At 39.3% G+C, this 24,431-nt stretch overlaps 1 protein-coding gene across 1 annotated transcript; it reads left to right on the top strand.

Annotated features, from left to right (window-relative positions):
• Positions 1 to 5,715: 5,715 nt before the first annotated feature.
• Positions 5,716 to 22,730, top strand: CPSF4L (cleavage and polyadenylation specific factor 4 like). Its single transcript, XM_072645568.1, has 8 exons — positions 5,716 to 5,917; positions 6,862 to 6,912; positions 12,961 to 13,113; positions 17,192 to 17,287; positions 18,663 to 18,756; positions 19,254 to 19,296; positions 20,858 to 20,996; positions 22,646 to 22,730. Exons 1-7 carry the CDS (start codon positions 5,815 to 5,817, stop codon positions 20,987 to 20,989), a joined length of 672 nt encoding a protein of 223 aa, XP_072501669.1. The 5' UTR covers positions 5,716 to 5,814; the 3' UTR covers positions 20,990 to 20,996; positions 22,646 to 22,730.
• The last annotated feature ends 1,701 nt before the right edge of the window (positions 22,731 to 24,431 follow it).

Genomic DNA, 24,431 nt, shown 5'->3' with positions numbered 1-24,431 from the left:
AAACAATTTAATAAATTTTGAGGTATAAAGTTGCAAGTTGCTTCCAAAATGGCTATACCCTTTCAACATTCCTGTATCTTTCTTTTAGAGTAGTAGTGTCAAAACCAAACATTTGTCTCTGGTGCCTTGACCAGGTAAAAGCAATTTGTGAAAAACTAAGTCAGACAACCAGAACTGAGTGTTAACAGGGTCTGTATACCTCCTTGAATCAATCAAAGTCATCGTATGAAAGACTGAGGGATTGTCAAATACCTTGTATAAAAGAGAGAAACTAAGAATTAAGAAGAGATTCTGAGTATTATGGTTCTAGAGACTAGAGCAGACATGGAGCAAAGGGAAGACTGAGCTGTGATGGAAAAGGGAAGGTAGCTACAATAGGTATCTTGCCTCTTCTGGCATCTTAGAGAAGAGGGTCCAGGCTGAAGGAAGTCATAAGAAAAAGGTCAATCAGCCCTTTTTCCAAATTCCCCTACTGATACCTGTCTATCCATTGACACTAAATAAACTGCTGTTTCATTCCTCAGTAAACTGCATTAATCACAAGTGGCTAGGGTTAGCCAAAGGTAGATATAAATATAAGTTTAAGCAGAGAAAACCTTTTCTTAGGTGTTAGGAAGTTTTTCATACTAGGGACTTAGGTCAACTGTGACTGAATTCACTTTTCCTCTAAAATAAGCTACCAAAAACTAGAGAAGAAAATTGAGTAGACCTTTAGGACCATTATATTTCCCCCTAGACTTGAAATGAGCTAATCATTTTAACAAAGTATCATACATTAATGTGCCTGTTTTCCCTTGTAACCCCTCCAAAACTGGTCATTTTCCTTTTCTGTCTATTTTGCCAATCTGATGAACATGAAGTGAAATCTCAGTTACTTTAATTTGCAATTCTCTAATCACTAATGATTTGGAGCATTTTTTTTATGACTATTGGTAACTTGAACTTCTTCCTTAGAAAACTGCTTGTTCATATCCCTTTTGGGGAAATTAATCACATAGACTTGAACTCATTTACCTTGAATTTGCAGAAGCCCAGAAAGATTAAATGATTTGAACAAGGCTACACAACTTTTAGGTGGAAGAGTATGAACTGCAATTCTGATCCAATTTGCAACAAATTACCAGAATTCTCAGTAGACAGAAGAACATCAGAAGAACATGGTGAACAATCAAGTGGGCAACGATTGCTAACCAATGACTTCTCCTATCCACCTTTCCACTAGACCGTGGTTTTGCCCCCTCCTACCCCTTTTGGTAATGTTGTTGTAAAGTGTATGTGGCCAAAGCTTCTGAAAACTACAGGATTTGGTCTACACTGCCCAACTCCCTGTGAAAGTCAACTTCAACTACAACTTCAACAAATACTGATCAAAGGGCTACTGTTTATTAGATTCTATGACTGACTCCTGGGAGTGGTGGGAACAGGGAGGGGATGGCAATACCAAGATTAGATAGAACTTAGATCCCAGCCCTCCTGGGCTTCCCAGACCAGCTAAGAGATGCCAGACAAACATATAAAATATCTCTTGAATGTATTTTCTCACTTGGAGTTCAAAGAAAGAAGAAATCCTGGCACATAGCCCCAGGAAAGCAAACAAACATGCTTAGGCCCATAGCCCAGGTAACAAGGAAGCAGGAGCTATAATGGTTGCTATGACCAAACAAACAGAGAGTCAAGAAAGAGAGAGGGCTTTCTGGAACCTGGGCCTTGAAGGCTTGAAACAGTGACGCTTGAAAAATGTTTCACTCTTAACTATTGTGCCAAGGAAATCCTGATGATAATAATAACATACATGAGGGGCGGGGGCAAAGAAACCCAATGATTTCATTTATTAGGAGAATTTAGACCACAGAGGCAGGTTGGCCACTAAAACATCTTGTCTTAGAGAGATGTGGGGGGCTGAGGTATCAAACATGCAACTCTGTGGCCCCGCAAATGTAGCCACAACCAAATCAAAATGCGATTTGGAAATTTCTGGTAAAATAAAAATTCAATAAAACGTAGAAAACATTACATAAAAAAAAATTAAGTCCATATATGGTCTGCAGAGATCTTTATGTAAACATTAATGGCCCACATCCTATATGAATTTGACACTATGGCTCAAAGGGCACTGGAACTTGCCAATAATTGCACATTAAAAACATATCAGAGTCTGAACTTGAACAAGAATCTTCCTTACTCTAGGGTGTGCACAATACCTCAATGTCTCAATACTCAAAAAAGAAGGAGGAAGAGGAGGAGAAGGAAGAGGAGGAGGAGAAAGAGGGGAAGGAGGAGTAGAAAGAGGGGAAGAAGAAGAAGAAGGAGGAGGAGGGGAAGGAGAAGGAGGAGAATGAGGAGGAGATGGAGGAGCAGGAGGAGGAAGAGAAGAAGAAGGAGGAGGAGGAAGAGGAGAAGGAGAAAGAGGGTAAGAAGGAGGGGAAGGAGAAGGAGGCAAAGGAGAAGAAGGAGGAGGAGGAGGAGGAGGAGGAGGAAAAATTATAAAGCATTGGCACATGTTCTTGTTGTTCAATCATTTTTCAGTCATGCCCAACTCTTTGTGACCCCCTTTGGGTTTTCTTGTCAAAGATATTGGAGTGATTTGCCATTTCCTTCTCCAACTTATTTTACAGATGGAGAAACTAAGGCAAACAGGATTAAGTGACTTGCCCAGGGTCACATAGCTAGTAAGTGTTGGAGGCCAGATTTGAAAACAGGACTATGAGTCTTCCTGACTCCAGGCTCAGCATTCTATTCACTATGCCACCTAACTGCCCACCTGGCACTTACTATATAAATGTTAGCTATTATTATTAATTATATAATATTATAATATATAATCATTATTAATTTTATCTAGCATTTACATAGCACTTCAAGGTTTATGAAGCCTTTTAATGTTATTTCATTTGCTCCTCACAAACACCTCCAGGGAGGTTGGTGCTATTATTATTCCCATTTTACAGAAGAGGAAACCAAGGCACACAGAGGTGAAGTCACTTGTCTAGGATTACTGAGCTAGTATCTGAGACGAGATTCACATGTGGGTCTTCCTGACTCCAAATCCAGCACTCTATCTGCTGTCTCAGCTAGCTATCTAGAGCTCACAAAATATTTCTGTGAGTAAGGTAATTCAGGTACCCATCTTCATTTTATAGATGTGGAAACTGGGGCCCAGACAGATTTGAACACAGGACCATGTCTATTAAGTGGCAGGATCACAGGACTCCAAAGTAGGCCTGCTTGGAGACAAGTCTCATGGCCCTTGAAGCTCCAGCACACTGCCTCTCTAGAGGCTGTACCAAGGGTAAGGACAGTATAGTGCCCAAGGATGGGAAATTTGTGTCCTCGAGGACACATGTGGCCTTCTAGGTCCTTGGGTGCAGCCTTTTGACTGAGTCTAAGTTTTACAGAACAAATCCTTTTATTAAAGGGATTTGTTCTCTGAAGTTTGGATTCAGTTAAAGGATTGCATTTGAGGATCTAGAGGGCCACATGGATATGGCCTTGAGGCAAGTCACCTAATTTCTTACTTTCTTGGTTTTTCCTCCTATCAATAAAGACTTATGATAGCTCCTAACTCATTGTTGGGAGGACCATATGAGATAACATACATAAAATGCTTTGCAAACTTTAAAATGCTATATAACTGATAGCTATTAGCTTTTTGTGTGGTGGCTAAGAACTGGAAACTAGCGATGCCCATCAGCTGGGGAATGGTTGAACAAGGTATCATTTATGAATGTGAGAGAATACCATTGTGTTGTAAGAATGATGAAGATGGGTTTAAGAAAAAAACTTGGAAAGACTTGTATGGAATGGTATTAAGTCAAGTGAGCAAAACTAGAAAAACAATTTATGCAACAACAATATGGCAAAGGCCAATGACTTTGAAACACATCTTCTTGATAGGCACCATGACCAACCACAATCCCAAAAGACTCATGATGCAGTATGCTACCCACCTACAGATAGACAACTGATGGTCTCATAGTAGAGACTGAAGCTTATTCTTTTTTTTTCTTTCTTTCATTCCTTTTTTTGGGGGGGGGGGAGGCCAAAGTGAGAATTAATATTGCATGATTATACATATTTGTGATGGGTTTTGTTTTTCTTGGGTGGATAGCAATGAGGAAGAGAGAAGATTTGGAACTAAAAATAAAGTAAAACTGATTTTTTAAAAAGTTCTAACTATTAAGTGAATGAAAAACAAGGTGACATTTATTTAGCTGTTGTCCATCCTTTAAAAAATAATTTTTAAACTAGTAAATTTTAGATGCTTTTCATTTTTATATCACTTCTAGATTTATACTTCTCCCTTCCACATTCCTACTGCTTCCTCACACTTGAGAAATGACCTGTCCCTAGTAACTATGAAGGACAGTTAACTATAAATAACTCTGAGACCAGTCAAAATATAACATTATGCCTTGAGGGTCTCCACTTCTTTATCAATGGGGAATGTATGTCTTCTGGGACCATTTTTTTTCAATTACTTGGAGTCCCTATTGCTTTTAGTGATCTTTTTATCTCGTACTCATTGTGTTCTTTTGATTTGACTTCTTTTACTTTGAATCAGTTTATATGCATTTTCTCATGTTCCTCTGAAGATTTCTCATATTGGGTTTTTTCTTATTCCAGAATAATATGCTATTACATTCATTGCCATAATTGTTTCAACCATGGTCTACGAGATGGGTGCTCACTTTGTTCTCAATTCTTTGCTACAACAACAAAAAATAATGCTATGAATATTTTGGCTTATGTTGAAATTTTGTTTCTGTCTTGGACTTTCTGGTATATGCCGAGTAGCAGAATTGCTGAGTTTAAGAGTAAAGGAGTCACTTTTTTTGCCTACTATGCCTGTTTAGTTTATTTCTTTCTCTAACACCTTCAGAGCAGTTTGAGTCCTCAGATAGTACGGTATCTGTGAATTTGGATGCAAAAAAAATTCACTTTTATTTTTACTGTCCTAGAACTGGAATTTAGCATTTCTTTCGATTATAAATGTAGGTAACACACATTACTCTGAGAAGGACTACACGGTCTTCACCAGATTACCAAGAATCCCGACACAAAAAAGGTTAAGAATCCCTGTTTTACGTTGTATACCATATGAACAAACTTGTAATGATAATCAACTGTGAAAGACTTAACTACTCTGATTGATAACAATGATCCATAATTCCAAAGGACTTATGATGAAAGATGCTATCCATCTCCAAAAAAAGAACTGATGAGCTCTGAGTTCTAATTGAAGCATATTTTTTCCCTTTTTTCTTTTTTTTCTTGCAACATGGTTAATGTGGTAACACGTTTTGCATGACTTCATATGTATAATGGGCGTTATATTTCTTGCCTCAAAATGGGTATGGGAAGTATTAGATGGACAGAGAGAATTTGGAAATGAAAATAAAAACAAATTAACAACCAAAAAAATTCCTGTGTTTTAGGGAATATTAAAAGGTTTTAATGAGCTCTTGTGGAAAGGAGCATAGGTGACCCAGAAAGGAGTTACATACTAAAAGAGAAAACTCTTTAGCTTTGGTAACATTAGAAAACCATTTTCATTTGTTCACACCACTTTCTGACTTGGTGACCTGTGACCAGATATACAGATTGTGTGTGTTAGGCATCCTAAGATTGGGTGTACAGAAGGGTCCTAGCACTCTAGCTTCTTAGGAAACAATCAAGGATTCAGAAGTAAAGAAAAACTAGAAAAGGAAATTAGTCCTTGGGCCCCTTTAGCTGACCCTGTGATAAGGTGTATATAAGATTCACCTGTAAGGCCTCTAGGTTAAAATTAAGCAAACTCCAGGGAGAAGGCTAAAGATGCAGGAAGTCATTGCTGGGTTGGAGAAAATCACCTTTGATCTTGAGGATGATGTGGAGAATCAGAGGGGTATTGGGTTCCTGCCCTTTCCAGGAATGGACAGTAAGTGGGGGGTGGGGGAGTGTAAGTGTTGGCCATGCTTCTAAGTGGGGGCCCTTTCTTTCTCTATATTTCTTTAACTAATATCAAGGGTCTTAATCTGGGGTCCATGAACTTTTAAGCAAAATTATAACTGTTTTCAATATAATTGGTTTTCTTTGTAATTTTATGTATTTATTTTATGTGTTTAAAAACTTTATTTAAGAAGGAGGTTCATAGGCGTCACCAGATTGCCAAAAGGGTCTGTGATACAAAAGGATAGGAACTCCTGAGCTAAACTATATAACTGCCTAGTCTTTTTCTTTCATTCTTTTTTCTTATGTCCCAGCACACACTTCCCCAGTCAGAAAGGAGAGGTTAAATCAAGGGCCACCTGGTCTGATCTAGGATTTCAAGAATAACCCTTTTACTTAGGAGCTCAGACCTGATCTCTTCCCCAAGGCTCTGGAAGGGGCCAGCAACTACACAGCCATTTTCCATATGGAATGGTCTGAGAATTCTAAGAGATAAGGTGATTACAGTAAAGAACTGAGCCTTGAACCTTCCTGATTTCCAGCTCAGTGCTCTTACACAAACTGTTGAGAGCAGAAGAAGGAGAAAAAAGATATTACAGGCTATAAGATTGCAAGTTGTCTCAAGGAGGGAGTGGGGAGGGAGGGAAAAAAATCTAAGAAGTGATCATAGAACACTGAAAACAATTAAAATAATTATTTTAAAAAATGAAAAAGAAAATTTATTATAGGAAAGAGAGAGAGGGAGAGAGAGAGAATTTTAGGAAGGAGTGTGGTACTCTGGGTTGTTTGATAACTACCACAAATGCACTCCAGTTTAGGGGTTCTCTAGATCCCTATACTCTGGGATAGTAAGATTTTTCTTTTCCTTTTGTAAAGGTGAGAGGTAAGGACAGAAGCAAACTCCACAACTTCGGCTTTTTTCTTCTCTTCCAGAATCAGGGGTGGCTGTATGTACCTTCTTTCTCAAAGGTCTCTGTGAGAAAGGTGAGTTGAAAAGAAAAAGGATGAGTCTGGATAAGGAGTAAATGCCTAAGGAATAGAATCTGTCTGATCCATTTCAAATCAATTTGAGTCTATTGGGGGGAAGGGGAAGAGGATCAGAAAGGAGACGGTAATGCCCAGGCAAGGAAAAGCAACTTGGAATTTGAAAAGGGTAAGTTAGACCTGAGGGCAGCAGGGTGGCACAGCGGGACCTGGAGTCAGGAAGACTCATTTTCCTGAGTTCAGTTACAGTCTTTGGAGTAGATGAGATCACCAAGAAAGAGAACACAGAAAGAAAAGAAGACTCAGTAAGAGCCTTGGGGGATTTTCATAGTTAAAGCATGTGATGTAAATGATGTTTCAGGCAAGAAGAATCAGAAGATGCAGTCAGATAGGTAGGAGGAGAAATGCTAGGGAATCCTAGAGATACTTCCTAGCTGTTTGACCCTGGAGAAGTCACTTAATCCTGTTTGCCTCAGTTTCCTCCTCTGTAAAATGAGCTGGCAAAGGAAATGGCAAACCTCTCTAGCATCTTTGCCAAGAACACCCCAAATGGGGTCACAAGGGTCAGACACGACTGACATGACTGAACAACAAAAACAAGCTGGCCCTATGAAGGGGTGTCATAGTATGATCTGAAAGATGGTAAAAGGTCTCTTTCCCCACCTGACAAATAACTCTTCATGACAGAGTAGAAAGAACATGAGTTTTGGAGCCAAAGGGTCTGAGTTCAAATTCTTCCTCTTGACAACTTACTACCTATGTTACTTTAAGCAAGACCTTCCTGGGCCTCAGTTCCCTCTTCTGTAAAATAAGGGGTTGGTCTAGATGGTCTCTGAGGGAGAAGGTACCTTCAGGCTCTAGTTCAACCTTCAATTGACCTTCAACCAAATATCACAATTAGGTTCCTCTCTGGGGAGCTCTTGAGGCCTAGAGCCATCCCTGCTGCCCCAGAAGAAACTTGTAATCAAGGGCAGCCTTGGAGAGGGGAACAAAGTCATAGAAAAGAAACGTGAGGAGTTTGTGTTAAAAGAGATGGACCATCTCAGCCTTTTGCTTTGGCAATGGTAGCAGAGTCTATTAGTTAATAATACGTCAGCCTCTGGTACTTCCCTACACCCCCTACCTCCCCCAAGTAAGTATTCAACATATTTTCATATCCTCTCCTACTGGCTACCATCCTAAGTCACTGCCCAACTACCACAGGTGGGTGATCATTTTATTTACTGTACTCTAGGGCAGTGGTCTCCCAACTTTTTTGATTGTAGACCCCATTAGTGAATAATTTTTGAGCAGTAACTCCCAATATGTACGTATTTACTTATTTTAAAATTACATGCATGTATATACTGTTTGTTTTGTTTTGTTTCAGTCATTTTTCAGCTATGTCTGATTCTTCATGACCCCATTTGGGATTTTCTTGGTAAAGATGCTAGAGAGCTTTGTCATTTCCTTCTCTATCTCATTTTACAAATGAGGAAACTGAGGCAAATGGGGTTAACTGATTTGCCCAGGGTCCCACAGCTAGTAAGTATCAGGTTAGATTTGAACTCAGGAAGATGAATCCCCCTGACTCTAGGCTTGGCACTCTAACTCCTGTGCCATCTAGGTGCCTTCATGTACTACTATACTGTACTGATAATGATAAATTATAAAACTCACCAGATATTTGAACCAGACATTTTTAAAGGATGAGATGATGAAATAATAGTTGATACAGAGCCAATATAGAGCCACTGATGTTTATTAAGAAAGTGACTTCCTCCTTTTCCCCTTCCTCTTTCCCACCCCCTCTTCTTTCCTCCCCTTTCTTCCATTTTTTCCTCCCTCCCTCTCTTCCTTCTCGCCCTCTTCCTTTTCTTCTTTCCTTCCTTCTTTGCTTTCTTTTCTTTTTCTTTCTTTCTTTCATCTTAAGTATGAAACTCAGACCAGAGTTTTAGGAAAATCATGTTGGCAGCTGAGTGGAGGATGTATTAAAGAGGTGAGATACTTGAGTCAGAGAAACCTATTAAGAATGTTGTTACTGTAGTCAAGGCAAAAGGTGATGAGGGCCTGGAGTGGGGCTGTAGCTTTCTGAGTAGAGAAAAAAGGACAGATATGAACAATGTAGAAGTAGAAGCAGCAAGATTTACATGAGCTCATTCCATTGTAAGCTCCTTGAAGGCTTCTGGAGGAGAAGTGAGGCTGGTGACCTGCACAGATCTCATTCATTCAAAACAAAGTCAAATGCAAGTCATGTCATTATTTCTCTGATGGCATGGTCTTCTTCGGCAACGGACGAACACACCTTGAGGGCAGGGACTATTTTTTTGTCTTTACTTAACAGATAGTAGGCAATACTTGACTTGGCTTATTAGCTTACATGAGGTGATGATGAGTGAAGACTGAAAGATTGATACTGAGCTTGGGAATCTGGGTGACTAGAAGGCTGATATACCCTCTCCAGTAATAGGGAAGTTTGAAATTGGAATGAGTAGGAATCTTCTTGACTCACTCACTCTGTCCCACCCAAAATGAAATGAGGGAAGAAAAGATTCTTACTCAACCATCACTATTCTGGTTTGGAGGGCCTACCCTTCAAGGGGTATCTGCTGCAGCCAAAGAGTGATCTGGGTTATTGAGAGCTCACATACTGGGAGATAGAGGGGGCATGAAATTTTCCCACTGGCACCTAGAGCTGTATGTGACTAGGTGGCATTTAAGTTGTAACTACCCTGAGGGGTCAAAGCCTAATTCTGAAGGAGATAGGTCAGTAGGCTACACAAGGGAGGGAGAGGGGTAAGGTGGAAGAATGTTGGGGGGAGATAAGGGTAGATGTGGTTATGTTGGAAACAAGCTCCAGACAGAGCGATGAACCTGGAGTCAGGAAGACCTGGGTTCAAATCCCACTTTAGACCCTTCCTAAATGTGCTACCCTGGGCAAGTCATGTATCCTGTCTGCCTCAGTTTCCCCATTCCTATTTGTAAAATGGGAATACTAATAGTATCTATCTCTCAGGGTTGTTGTGAGGATCAAATGAGGTAATATTTGTAAAGCACTTTGCAAACCTTAAAGCACTATGCAAATTGTAGCTATTATCATATTTCTCCCCTGCTCCCTGATCATACACCCTTTCAGACCAGGTCACAGCAATCCCCTTGAGAGCCTTGGTCCTCACTTTGGATATCACTGATTTAGGAGATGACTTGGCCACAATGTCTGAAATTCTACTTTTAGCCCCATGGTGCAGGTGTAACAGCAGTCTGGTAACATCTTATCAGACCTGTTTCTGGGACATTAGAGAGTGATCTCCAAAGTACACTAGTGGGTCTATGGAAGAAAGGAAGAGGAGAAAATGCAAGAAATATTCAAGACAAACTACGTCACAGTAGCTTGCGAGGCCATCTCTGCATGGTGAGCTGAGAAGGTAATAAAGGCAACTATAAATAAAATTTACTATAGTGGAGACAGGGACAGAGTTCTGGATAGATGGTAAGCTCCATTAGAATGGAAATTGTTCTTTTTTGTCTTCCTTCTATTCTTTCCTTCTTACCTTTCTCTCTTTTTTTTCCTTCTTCCTCCTTTCTTTCCTCCCTTCTTCCCTCCATTCCTTCCTTCTTTTCTCTACTTTCCTTCCTTCCTTTCTCTTTCTTTCTCTCTCTCTTTCCTTTCTTCCTTCCTTGCTTCCTTCCTTCCTTTTGTCTTTTCTTTTTTCTTTCCTTTCTTTCTCTTTCTTTCTTTCTCTCTTTCTCTCTTTCTTTCTTTCTTTCTTTCTTTCTTTCTTTCTTTCTTTCTTTCTTTCTTTCTTTCTTTCTTTCTTTCTTTCTCTTTCTTTCTCTCTTCCTTTCTCCTTACTCTCCCCAGTCCTTAGCATAGTGACTGGCATGTATTAAGAACTGGATAAATGCATATTGATTAAATAAGCGAGTAAAAGGAGAAGACTGCTCTAAGCATGACTGAAGTGAAATTGTATCTTCTGTATCCACCACATACTTGCTGAGTCTATTCTGTACCAAGTATGTACTGCTTGGCAAATGAGATGTCATTCCCATAAAGAAACTTTACCATCTCCTGTGGCAGATAAGGGAGCATTATCATGTAAAAAAGAACCTAAATGCCTAAGAGAGATACGAACAAGGTGCTATGTGAATTAGAGGAAGAAAAGATCACATCCAGCTAGCTAGAAGCTGAAAGCTTTATAGAGAAAGCAACATTTTAGCTAGGTTTAAAGGATGGGTAAGCTTTCAACAGGCTGAGATGAGGGGGAAGGGGGAGAGAGAGAGAGCAGGGAACCTGAGCATATTCATAGAGCCAGGAGAGGCTAGAATGGATTGGGAGAAGTATGAGATAAGACTGGGAAGAAAGGCTCCAGATTATAAAGATCCTTGAGTATTATAATAATGACTAATAATAATAACAGGCATTTATATAACACTTTAACATAGAGTGCTTTACATATATCATCTCATTTGATCCTTACAATAACCCTAAGAGGTAGGTGCTACCATTATCCCCATTTTATAGATAAGGATACTGGGACAAAGAAAGTGACTTGTCCGGTGTCACTTTAAGAAGTTTAGACAGCATTCTGAAGACTACTGACTTTTTTTTTTTTTTGGTTTGTTTTAAAGCAGTGAGTAGAATGATTTGGTCAGAGCTTTTTTTATTATGGCAATTAATCTGGCAGTAGCTTATCGAAGAGACTGGACATGGAAATGGTAGTTTAGCTATTGCAATGATTCAGACAAGGAATCATGAACACCAGATTAAAAGTAGTAGCTGTAGAAATAGAAAAGGAACAGATACCAAAGAGAGAGTCTGAGTAATTCAGAGAATGATGGTGGCATTCACTGAGAAGTCAGTAAGCAGAAGCAGGTTTTGGAGAAAAGATAATGAATCCTGTTTTCATAATGATGTACCCCTGGTACCTCAGATTCAGCTAGGTAGAGAAGTCTTACAGCAATTAGAAATCTGATTCAATAACCAGGGAAAGCAGTGAGGACTAGAGACAGAGCTTAGAGAGCCTAGAGCTTATAGGTGAAACCATGGGTTGAGGTTACCTAATCTACTCCTACCTCCCCTTCCAGGCTGCTTTGATCTCACCCCACGTCCCCTTTTTGTTCTTAGTACAGCCATTTCCAAAATGATTTTACAATAGTCTAGGGGACTATAAAGGGCTATAACCACACTGTGGCATTTAGTGGTATTGCCCCATTTGGGGAACATCTGGGCTACAGCTGGAAGACACATTGTTATTCCTATACCAGTTACATTTTAATGTGTTCTATAACTACTTGGGGGGGCCTTGTTAAAATGTAAAATTCTTGCATATAGTACTGGTATCACCACTCTCAGGGGTATTTGTATTTTAATAACCATTGAAGATGGAGAAATCAAAGGAATGAAATTTTAATTTCAGAATTTAAAATTCTAAATGAAATTTTAATTCAATTTAATTTTAAATTGAATTAAAATTTTAAAATTCTAAAATTAAAATTCTGAAATTTAATTTCAGAATTAAAGGCTGATAGAAGAGCTGTATTTGGTTAGGGAGTCTTCCAAGCACCATTTGGATGACATCAGTTAGGTAGGCCCTCTTATTCCTGAGAACATCTCTCCTTGAAAACTTAAAAATTTAAGCATTCCTTCTATTGTTAACACTAGGAAAAAATTAAATTTAAATGATAGATCATTAAATGTAATATTATCAGGTAGGATCTAATCTGAAGTTTTATAGGATAGGCCTACTGTAATAATGCTATGCCTTAGTTTAGTAGGTAGTAAATAGGTTACCTCCCCCCCCCTTTTTTGTAGCTTATCTTCTCATGTTTTGTTTCCTTTTTTCGGGCATCTTCTTCCTCTAATCTCAAAAAAAGGTCTAAACCTCTCAATGGGAGGAGATCCATTTATAGTTGCAGGAAGAGGGGGAGGTAGGTGAGAAGGGGCAACTGGTAGTTAAACATCCTACTTTTCTTCCTCCCAAAGTAGTGATGTCATCTGGGGGAGTAGGTGAAGGTGAGCCCACCTTAGGGAGAAGCATGATTTTCTTGAAGTTCATCTGCATTTTCTAGGCAAGCTCTGTCCCTTCCGGCATGATGATGGGGAGAAGACAGTGGTGTGCAAACACTGGCTGAGGGGGCTTTGTAAGAGGAGCGACCAGTGCAAATTTCTGCACCAGTATGACCTCACCAAGATGCCCGAGTGCTACTTCTACTCCAAATTTGGTAATGCATCTTTTCTGGTGCCAAGCTTCACTTGGCTAGGGTCCATTCCTTTAGTACCCTACTAAGGAGGGGCTGGATGGTGAGTTTAAGGGAGGCTCAATAAAATCTGGTTCTAAGAAAAGGAAGGAAAAGAAGGAGATTTGAGTGAGGGAGAGGGGGAGGGTAAGACAAACTTTTCAAAGGAGGACAGGTACATTCCAGGATGCGAGACCTGCTAGGCAGGGTTTATTGAAGGACTTGGTCACTGTTACTTCCTTTCTGCACCTGCCAGGAAAATGTAAACTACAGGTTACCCTATAGGTGACCTGTCCATAGACAATTTGTGCCCAGTGGTAGAGCCTTCCAAGCTCCTATTTGTCTGATCAGCCACAGTCAAACACAAAGTACCTTGACTACAATGTAGTGATGCCATTTTGGTCCTCTTTGAGAATGAAGGACAATAACCAACATGTCCTACTTTCCTAGGGAAAGTTGAAGGTGTGAGTGTGTGGGTGTACTGAAAATCAAGTGCAATCATCAAAGTATAGTGCAGGGAGCTTCCATGTAGGTCTTTACAATGGTATCTAGTCCTATTAGCATACTGAAATAGAATTAGCATGTTGAAATATGAGATCTTGGTGATGTCATATTGGTGAAGAATCCAGTCTGAAACACTGGATTCAAATGCCTACTCTGCCACTTACCTGCTTTAATGTCCTTGGGCAAATCACTTGCCCTCTCAGGGCCTCAGTTTCCTCATCTGTAAAAAGGTGACAAAAGTCTGCTGTATTTTTTTTTTTTAGCATGGGTTCTGTCCAATTTGCTAATCATTTTGATATATTTTTTTAATGTCATCATTGCCCCATGAAGTACTTTCTGGCTTCATCTGATTTGGGTGTTCTATATATCACTGAGGATTTTTCTTAAACATAAGAGTGCCAACCCCATCCCAGTTCTTGTGGTCTCAGGAGTGCCTGTCCTCTTCTAGGGAGAAAGGGGCACAGTGCTTCAATCTGGTATCAATGCAAGTCACTCTCTGCCTCAACTTCCCCAACTGCAAAAGGGGGTAATAATAGCACTTACCTTGAAGGATTGCTGTAAAGATCAAATGAGATAACAATTGCAAGGCACTTAATAAATTCTTGTCCCCTTCCTTCCATCCTGGGTGTGAACCTGACCCCTAAAAAGGGTTTTTCTCTAACTATCTGGCTGTCCCTGGGAGAAAAATCTCTCAAATAAAGTTTAAGTATGGCTCCTGTCTGGGGTCCCCCCTACAAAAGACTTGGTAGGGTTCCTTCTGAAAAAGTTACTTGATATACAAAGTTGATATTAAGTATAGAGTAGCTATTTTTTCCTCCTCTAAAAAAAGAAATGCTTCAAACACCAAAGGCTTATAAGTATATAGTAACAAGTACTTAACACATGAAACAAGATATCACTTCAATTATACTCTCCTGGGAGGTAAAGACCATTTTGTGGGAATGTGGCATAGTTTTCACTCTCCCCTTAGACCTGTCTGAACAAACTCACGAAGTCCAGCTCTTCTGGCCAGTCAGGAGACAACCTTTCAACAGCAGCATCCTCCCAGAAGTGGTCATCTCAGAGAAGCAGCATCACAGCAGGTAGCATGACTTGGTGGGTAGCTGGCACCAATCACAAACCCAGGAGTTTTATAACTGACAAGACAGCCTCCAAGGCCGCACATGTCCATCTTTCAGGATTGATGGTTACTGGTCAAATACCTGCACTCAGCAAAGGAACAAAAAGCAAAGAGGCATCCAGGTTCCTGAGGTCTCATCTCGGGCTTGCCATGGTGAGCTCATGTTGTTTGCCATTTTCATGTGCTGGAATTGGGAGCTTCTGTAGCAACTGGAGGGGGAGGGGGGCACCCCACCACCCAACTGGAAATCTGAGAAAATATATTGGATCCATCTTAAGAATCAAGTGCTCAAAAAGAGATTGGAAGCAATTTCTCTTCATTCTTCTTATAGTCTACTTAGGGGAGAGGTTCTTTCATAAGTACATCTCCCCTAACCTTAATGGCCAGTCCTCTGATACAAACCCTAGTCATGGGAACTAATCTTAAGAGTTGCTGTATCATCTAAGCAAAGTAAAGAGTATATCATTTAGCATGTTAATCTTCATAGAGCCAGAAAGAATGCCCAATCCCAGGTGATTGGGGGAGAATCATACACCACCCCACCCCACCCCCCATGGTAAGAATTGTCACAAGAGATCAGACTTAAGGATCATCCAGCTTGGATGCTATCTTGCCAACAGCATTCATAGGATCATAGATCTGCAGCTGGAAAGAGACCTAAGAAGCCTTCTAGTCCAATCACCTCATGTTTCAGATGAAGAAACTGAGGCCTAAGGAGGGTAAGTTATCTGCCCAAGGTCACACAGGCAGTAAGCATCAGAGATCTGAATCCAGTCCTAATGGATGTCCTGTGGCAGGGCTTGCCTCTAAGACATTAACCTTAAAAGTTAGGTATAATTTTGATTTTCTTTGAAGCCATTTATGACTTTATCAATGGGTCTGTTCTTTTGTTTCTGTAACAAATGAATACATAATATCCTTCCTTGATGTCCTATCCAAAGCATCCCATTTTCCCCATTCATTTAGATGACCAGAGAGACAGTTTTGTATGGCAGATATGGAATTGTCCCTGAAACCAGAAAGACCCAAGTTAGCTCCCATTTCTGATACCTATGGCTCAGCACTATAAGCAACTCTCTAACACGGTGCTCTATACCAAATGTATGAGTTCCTTATACCAGTGGAATCACGGATGGGGGCCCATTTGTATGAACTTTTGTGAGTCTTCTTGACGGAGGTGGAGGTGGGGGGGAAGGGGGAGGGAAGGAGGAGTAGCCAATGAGAACAGGTGGTTTGGAATGGAGAAAGTAGGGATGGTCTCTGGCCTTTTTGAACTGACCTACCCACAAAAGATGTATGACGACACTATTTCAACAGGAAATAAAGTCTGGGGAAAATTATGTGTTAGCACCACCTTCTGATGCTGAAGAGAACTGCATGATCAAGAATCCTTTCTTAGAGGTTGTTTATCCTTCATTCTTAAAGAGTTGTCAGAGGAGGAAAAAATGGAATAAATCCTCAATACACAGACTCTGCTCATTAAAATATTGAACCAGTTCTCAGAGGATAACTTTTTGCCTTGATTACTTGATTGTTTCTCCATAGTATCACCATACAAAACAGGGATCTGTTCAACAGATGCCTTATTGAAGTAATATCTTGGACTATGGTGCTGGTTCAGCCACTAATTGTCTCACCTTAGAAGTCACCTAATTTCCCTGAGCCTTTGTTTTTTCCTCTGTAAAATAAGGAGGTTAGATCTGATGGCCCCATACAGATATGAAAAGCAATGAATCTCAGAATTTTAACATGAACTCTAATGTCTAGGAAAACATAGTTTATTTTTTCCCACAAAATAAATCCATCCCTATAAGAGATGGGACCTGGACTTTTGAATCACTGGACACTAGAGCACTTGGGTTTATAACTTCCCCTTGGGAGGGAATAGGTAGTACAGGGGGTAGCGTGTTAGACTTGAGCCAGGAAACCCTGAATTCAAATATGGCCTGTGACTTTAACCTCTTTTAGCCTCAGTTTTCTCATCTGTAAAATGGGGATAATAATAGCACCTACCTCACTGCATTGTTGTGAGAACCAAATGACGTAAATGTAAAGTACAATGAAAACCTTAAAGTGCTATATAAGTAGTATTCACTGAGAAGTGAACTGCTATTATTACTATTTCATCAGAGGGACTTCATGACCCTTCATGCAAACAAAGTGGGCAAGGAGCCAAGGACACTAGCCATAAGTCTAATATCACAACAGCAGGATAGAATAGTAGGGTTCTTTATTTTTCTGGGAAGGGCATGGGATTAGGCATACTTCTATAGGAGATATATGGAAATACCTCAGAATGGCTTTAAAGGGCAAAAGACAGACAGAAGAAAGAAATTTCCCATGTAAGGACCCAGATTAATCTAAGTAGGTGTGGGGATGAGATGAAGGGAGGAGTTCTAAGAGATGGACACAATAGAACAGTGATTGGTACTATTTCAGGAGAATGCTGCAATAAAGAATGCCTTTTCCTTCATGCTGACTCAGCCTCCAAGATTCGAGATTGCCCCTGGTATGATCAAGGCTTCTGCAAGTATGGTAAGGTTGTGACTGACAGAAGAGTCCAGTTTTTCTTCTCTTATGGAAAAGTGTGTGGGGAGGGTGAAAGGTATGATTTATTGCTGAGGTCCCCTAGTCCTTGACATTGATGCTCAAATCAGAATAGAAGTATTTCCAGCCTCTTTTACTCCTATCAATAGAAAGGAATATACATAATTTTCAGTTATGCATGGCACCTTCACAAAAATTGACCACAAACATGCAAAAATATTAAATACATTCTTTCATGACCAAATGCAATAAAAAAATAAATTCAGCAAAGGACTACTGAAGAAGAAATTAATTGAAAACTAAATATTTTAATCCTAAAGAACTGGTGGGTTAAAGGACAAAGGGCAGCTAAGTGGCACAGTTGGATAGAGCACTGGGCTTGGAATCAGGAAGACATATCTTCCTGAGTTCAAATCTGGCTTCAAGCACTCATTAGTTAGTTGATCCTAGGCAAGTCAAACTTTATCCTGTGCACCTCAGTTTCCTCATGTGTAAAACAAGCTAGAAGAGGCATGGCAAACCACTCCAGTATCTTTGCCAAGAAAACCCCAAATGGGGTCATGGAGAATCAGACATGACTGAAACAAAACAACAATGAAAGACAAAACATAAAAATGATAGATGATATCACTAAAGACAATGTTAAGAGTAACACACCAAAATTTGGGGGATATAGCCAAAGCAGTTCTTAGGGGGAAATTTTCTATTTTTTATATCCCTAACCCAAATTCTCTCCAGCCCCTACTTTTTGTAATGGCAAATGCCACTATTTTATCAAAAGTCTTAAAAACGATCGTGAATGTTTTTACCTGGCTATAACATCTTTCCTGTTATCCCCTTCATTTAGTCTTAAGTGTCTGGATTATTCCTCTTAGGCATGATTAGCTTCAGCATAAGTTAGCCATATGTACTAGCTTCACGAAATCTCTCCCTTCTGGGTTAGAACTGCTAGGTGTGTGTGGTTGGTGTTGGGAGCCTTCCAGGCTTCTAGACTAGTTAACAGAGGAGGATATCATGAGGAGAATAGTTCAATGCCTAAAGTTCACATGGCCCCAAAGGTAGTCTGCTAAATATTTTTCACCATCAAAGTTCAAGCTCCATCTACTATGACTATTGTCAAGTGATAGATTCATCTAACAGTCCCTACTGGCATAACGTGTCCTATTTGAGTAGCAAGAATGAAGACCCTAGGTCCAGACAATTACTTTTGAGTGGGCAGGAAATCACTTTGTTCAATGATAATCCTCCCGTTGCAGCTTCTCTGCCTGTGTTTCCTGTCAGTTTCCTACCCACCCTAAAGCCTGTTCTTCCTGTCTCTATAGGGGCTGAGCAGTCTAAGGTATGTCTCTTTTTGACCTGGTAGGTCCTTTATGTAAGTTCCGCCATATGAGAAGAGTACTGTGTATCAACTACTTAGTTGGCTTCTGTCCAGAGGGACCTGGTTGCAGATTTGCACAGTATGTACTTTCTTGAACCACCAGTTCACATAAGAAAGCTAGATTAGACTCTTCACTGATTCCTAATTCCTAACCCCCAAAGGACAGAGGTATTCTGTGCCTCCAATAGCTCATAGAAGACTATCTTATGCCTATGATCTAGGTTTTCCCCCTCCCAAATTTCTCACACTTTCAAAGTAGCCCATTCTACCGATACAGTATAACAAGGGTTTTCTTGTTACTCCCTATCCCTTGATTTAACAAAATTCCTCATTAAGGATCCTGAAAACAGCAGAAGAGAAACCTAGTTGTCAGTCCTCCCTTCCCCCCCAGCATATGCTACCTGCATATGTTTTTTCTTCCTTGGCCTGGGTGGGAATCCTTTCCCTTCAAGGTTTGGAAACCTGAAGTTTACAACAGTCTGTGGTACTAAGTGCATTAATAGACTGAAGTTGGGGGAGTTTTTCTTGGGTTGGGTTAGATTGGTTTTTTAATTCCCTTTCATGTACTCTCCTCAGCCCCAAGATGACATTGTTACTGCATAATAAAAGTCACTCAAAGGTAAGAACTAGAAAGAGGTCTACGTCTGCTACATTGACCTCATTTCAGTTTTCTACCATCGCTATGTTCTCTGGGAGTTCCTAAACCCAGAAAAATGGCACCTCTTTCTCCCATGAAAAAGGTGACATCTCTAAAGTCTGCTGTATTTTTTTTGCATGTGTTCTGCCCAAACTGCTAACAATTTTAATATTTTTAATGTTTGATTAATTGATCAATTAATAATAAATTAATAGTTATAATATCAATAATAATAGAATTCATTAATAATTGATCCATGAAACACTTCCTGGCTTCATGTGATTTGGCTTTTCTCTTATGTATCATTTAGGATTTTTGTTAAATAAAAGAGTTGCTAAACCTATCCCAGCCTTTGTGTCTGGAGTGTCGATCGCCCTTCTACGTAGAAGTGGGGCAGTGTGCCTCTGCCTAGCATCTGTGGACACAGAAGCAGTTACTCTATTCAATAGCAACAGCATACTAAACCCCCAAAAGAACCTAGATTTAGATGGAATGTTTGAGCAAGTAGGATCTGACAAGAAAGAAAAGGGAATTTTCTCTGTGGTGGACAGGAAAAAACGAGGGCAGGTAAAGGGAGGAAAGCAAAGGCCTGAAATGTGAGGCGGTACAAGGCACAAAATGACGCATCAGGGGACTGGGTTCAAATCCCAACTCTGTCACTTATCCATTATGTGATCATAGGCAAATCACTTAACCTTTCTGGGCCTTTTTCCTTCCTTGCAAAAATGAAGAGGTTGGGCCAGATAACCGCTAAATCCCCTTTTAAATCTATAGAGCACTACACATTAGTATCTCAGTCCATTTAGGTTATTTCTAGGGTGGTTCTCTAAGAGGAGAAAGAGACAGCTTGTTGGCTGGGCAGCAGATGTTAACTCATACAAGTAGGACACTGGCACTGTAAAACAGGAAACATCCCTGGCACCTGCTGTCTTAAAAGGGAAAGTCCTAAATAGCTGATAGCAATATCTATGACTGGAGATTGCTGGCCTAAGGTGGAAATCTCTCTTAACTTGCCCACTTAACTTCTGAAGAAGTAAAATAAATGTATAGTTATCCCTTCCACATCAGCGGGGTTTACATGGAAAATCCATGTAAAACCTATCAGGGTAGATGCTTCACCTTCACTGTCCTTTAGGAAATTATATAAGGACTTAGCCTTTTCTCCTACGATGTGAGTCTACTGGAATGACTTTTTAAAATATATAATAACCCTGCAATTCTGAGTTTCTAAACTTCTGTATCAGCTACTAGTCTTCACATATCATTGGTTTCTGCAAAACTTCCCCAAAATTGCCATTTAATTTCTTATGCTGACCCGACCTATATTGAAACCATGATGGTGAAAGTTGCAATGTGGAAGGGAATTGTTAATCACTCTCCTCTCCCCACTCCACCCCCTTTTCCTCTGGATAAACCAGCAAATAACTAATCTTTACAAGCTTGGCTTTGGGTACTTCATCATCCCCTGAGCATAAAACCATGCCCTGACACTGGAGAGTTCTTCAATAGGTCTCAACTCCTATTTTTCCTTTAATGTTTTCAGAATGTAAGTCAACCACGAGGACAAACAAAACTTGATTCCATTGTGGAAATGTCTTCTGAGTATGGTCAACAAGAGAGCCCACCAGCTGAAGTCTCAAGCAAGCTCACTGCACCCTTTGCAACAGTTCACTAGCTTTAAGGTGAGTATTGAGGCCAAGAGGATTTTTCTGCCTTTCATGTTGTGAACTAGGAGTACCTTTTGATCAGTGATCTGGGTGTGAATAATTCCCTATGTGTACTAAGTGAGGAAAGAACTACTTGAACTTAAGGAAATAAAGTATGACTGGGGAGAGGGAAGATGTTGGCAAATCAAATGCTTAAGATGCCTAGGCAATTCTCAGCAATATAATCTTATTTTTATATCTCCTGCCAAATGGTATTGCTTGCCTTTTTAAAAAGGCAAAAATATAAGTTAATAAAGGTTATCTTTATTATTCCAATTATTATTTTATTGATCTGTATCCACACAGAGCCTTTGGGAACTTTGGGGGATTGAGGTCCTTACTCTTCTTTCTTGGTCTTGGAAGGAAGAAAGGAAGGAATCTGTTAAATTCGTATGATGTGGGATACCAAATTGCCCAGGGTTTTCCAAGCTTTTATGGGAAGGAGGGAAAGTGGAATTCTTAGTTTTCTTGGCCTTCCATTTCATTCATTTTTTTTCCATTTAAAATAATTTATTTTATTCTGAACTTAAGAAATAAAATAAGCACTTCCACAACATAGTAAATAGATGATTGAATATAAAACTACAAATTTATTATGTATAACTTGCTATTCCTTTTAAATTTATAATAAAGTTACTTGTATGTAGTAACAGCAATATTGTTTTAAGAACAACTTTGAGTGACTGAATCCCTTTGGCTATTATAAATACCCAAATTAACTACAAAGCCCTATAAAGGAAGACATTATCTGTATCCAGAGAAAGAAATGGTAAATAGAATGATCTAGAGAATGATTTTACATATATATATGTGTATATGTACATATTTGTATACACACACATATTTGAAAAGGAATTGAGGTTTTTTTGTCTCTTTCTGGGGTTTGTGTACATGTGTGTTTTGTTTTTTCATTAAATACATTTATAGATTATTCTCACTGTTCTTATAACAAAGCCAAACTTTACAGTGAATACATCTGTATCACAATATAGTGAATTCATCTGAAAGTACATGTAGTATTCAACATCTGTAACATTTCCCCCACCTCTATTCTTTTATATTTTTAAATTTTTTAAAATTTATTTTTAGTTTACAACATTCAGTTCCACAAGCTTTTGAGTTTTAAGTTTTCTCCCCCTCCTTCTCCTCCCACCTCCGCAAGATGGCATGTGAGTGTATGGATCTACATATACAATCATATTAAACATATATTCACATTAGTCACATTTCATTCATTTTTGCAGCCCCTGACAATAAGGCTTATGCTTTTCTCTTCTACCTAGCATCATTGTCCACTCTGAGGTCCTTAAAAATCCTTGTTGAGTGAATGAATGTGGTCTATCAGGATGTTGACAATGTGTACTCTTCTCAAGTTTCTTTTTCTAGCTAAGTGCAGGACCTTTTTTTGACAGGAAAAATAAATCATATATGTGTACACATTTTACATATACACACATATATGGCTTGTGTGTTTGTTTACACACACATACATACATACATACAGAGAGAGAAAGGAAATCAAATGTGCTGTCATGGATTCTGCTGGGGTTTCACCATGCAATGTGGGGAGCTCTTGTAGTATATATTTGAGGAGGAAGTTAAACCCATCAACTCTTTCCTTTCAGTGCAGAGGAAGGGGACATTGTGCTAGCAAGTGCAACAAGAATCAATCAACAGTATTCTTCAGAAAATAACAGAATATCTGGATAACTGGAAGACTCTTTGGGCAAATATCCCCTGCGTTCACAGCACATATGATACTCACTATAAGGAAACTTATTTATTTAATGTTGAAATTAATGTAATTTAATGAGGTAAACTCACTGAAGCCTGAGCATGAGAGGTAAATGTTTCATCTTATTCTCTTATCCAATGAATGAATGAACCTCACGCAGCAAAACAAAAATGAAGGAAGAATGTCTGAATCTGATTGCTATTGACTTATAACATATAGTAAATTATTGAATACATATTCATTCATATATATATGGATATATATATATAGAGAGAGAGAGAGAGAGGTATTCAGTATGTTAAATGATATCAAGGGAAAAAACATAAAATTTAAGAAAATTCACAATTTCATATTTTACACAAGCTGGATCTGCCATGTATGACTGGAAATGTTCCTAAGAGCTAGCAAAGTCTCATAATCTGTTCTAATACAATACCTGCCTTTAACACAATGAAGGCACTTGGTACTCATTCTAAGTGTGAGGTTCTATGCTTTCACTATGCTAGGTCCAAGTGAGAGATACTCTTTTTAATCTTAGTGATGACATGCACATCTGACAGTTAATTTGTACCATTCATGACCTTTATATTAGCACAAAAATGGTTAAAAACTTTTGTTTTAGAAAGCTATCTAGAGAGGGCATGGTGACAAATGGTTATAATCCTTACTACTGGATGAGGATGAGACTAATGGATCGAGAGTTCTGAGGTGCAGAAGGATTACTCAGGTTGGAAAGACACAGCAGTCCATAATGACCAATGTATTTCCAACCTGGATGAGATAGGAAGGAAGAAGGAAAGAAGGGAGAAAGGAAAAAAGAAAAGGAGGGAGGGAGTTAAGTGATTTGCCTAGACTCACACAGTGAGTATGTGCCAGATGTAGGATTTGAACTCGGGTCGTCTTCTTGGCTTAGAACCCAACTCTCTATCCACTAAACAGTGTTAAACTCAAATAGAAATGGAACCCCACAGGATGCAAGCTGATTTGGAAAACCACAAACTAACATTAACTCTGTTTTATGGTATTTTTATTTATTTTGCTAAACATTTCCCAATTGCACTTTAATCTGGTTAGGGTCATAAAACTTGAAGGTTCTGTCCTACACCATGATACCTTTCTACTTTTATAGCACAGGAAGTCAAAATGTAATAGAAAGCAGCACAGATTAGCTTCTTTTTGGAAGGATTCACGAAAGAGGTGGAACTTGAGTAGATCCCTAAGGGACAATGGAATCTGGGTCAACAAAATAGTGGAAATGCATCCATGTTTGAGAGACAATGAAGATTCTTGATGATTGAGGAAAAAAACATGTTGGGAACAGTGGGAGATAATAGCACCACTGTGTTATCTAGACCGGGCCCTGAAAGAGGTTAGACATTACTCTGCAGGGTATACAAGATGAATGAGCAGAGAGATACGATGAAAGTAGAATTTTAGAGGGACATGTGCAAGATGGATTTGAGAGGAAGGAGAACGGCAACAGGGAGAGCAATCAGGCTGCAATAACAATCCAGGCATAAGATAAAGGTCTGGACTTGTATGAGAGTAGTGTGGACGGAAAGGATTTTCCCTTTGAAATAACTTAGTTATCCTTGGAGCCAGAAATATTATACACTAGGTATATAACTTGATATAGGGAAGAATTAACATAGATGTAGAGTCTTCATGATTGCATC

This window comes from Notamacropus eugenii, chromosome 2 (genome assembly GCF_028372415.1).
Source record: "Notamacropus eugenii isolate mMacEug1 chromosome 2, mMacEug1.pri_v2, whole genome shotgun sequence".
Taxonomy (NCBI): domain Eukaryota; kingdom Metazoa; phylum Chordata; class Mammalia; order Diprotodontia; family Macropodidae; genus Notamacropus; species Notamacropus eugenii.
This window is presented reverse-complemented; position numbering and strand designations above follow the sequence as displayed.

Coding starts and splice junctions, on each gene's coding strand:
- CPSF4L (XM_072645568.1), top strand. CDS start 5,815: ATGCAGGAAGTCATTGCTGGGTTGGAGAAAATCACCTTTGATCTTGAG. Junction 5,918..6,861: donor GCCCTTTCCAGGAATGGACA/GTAAGTGGGGGG, acceptor CTTCTCTTCCAG/AATCAGGGGTGGCTGTATGT. Junction 18,757..19,253: donor CCTGGTTGCAGATTTGCACA/GTATGTACTTTC, acceptor TACTCTCCTCAG/CCCCAAGATGACATTGTTAC.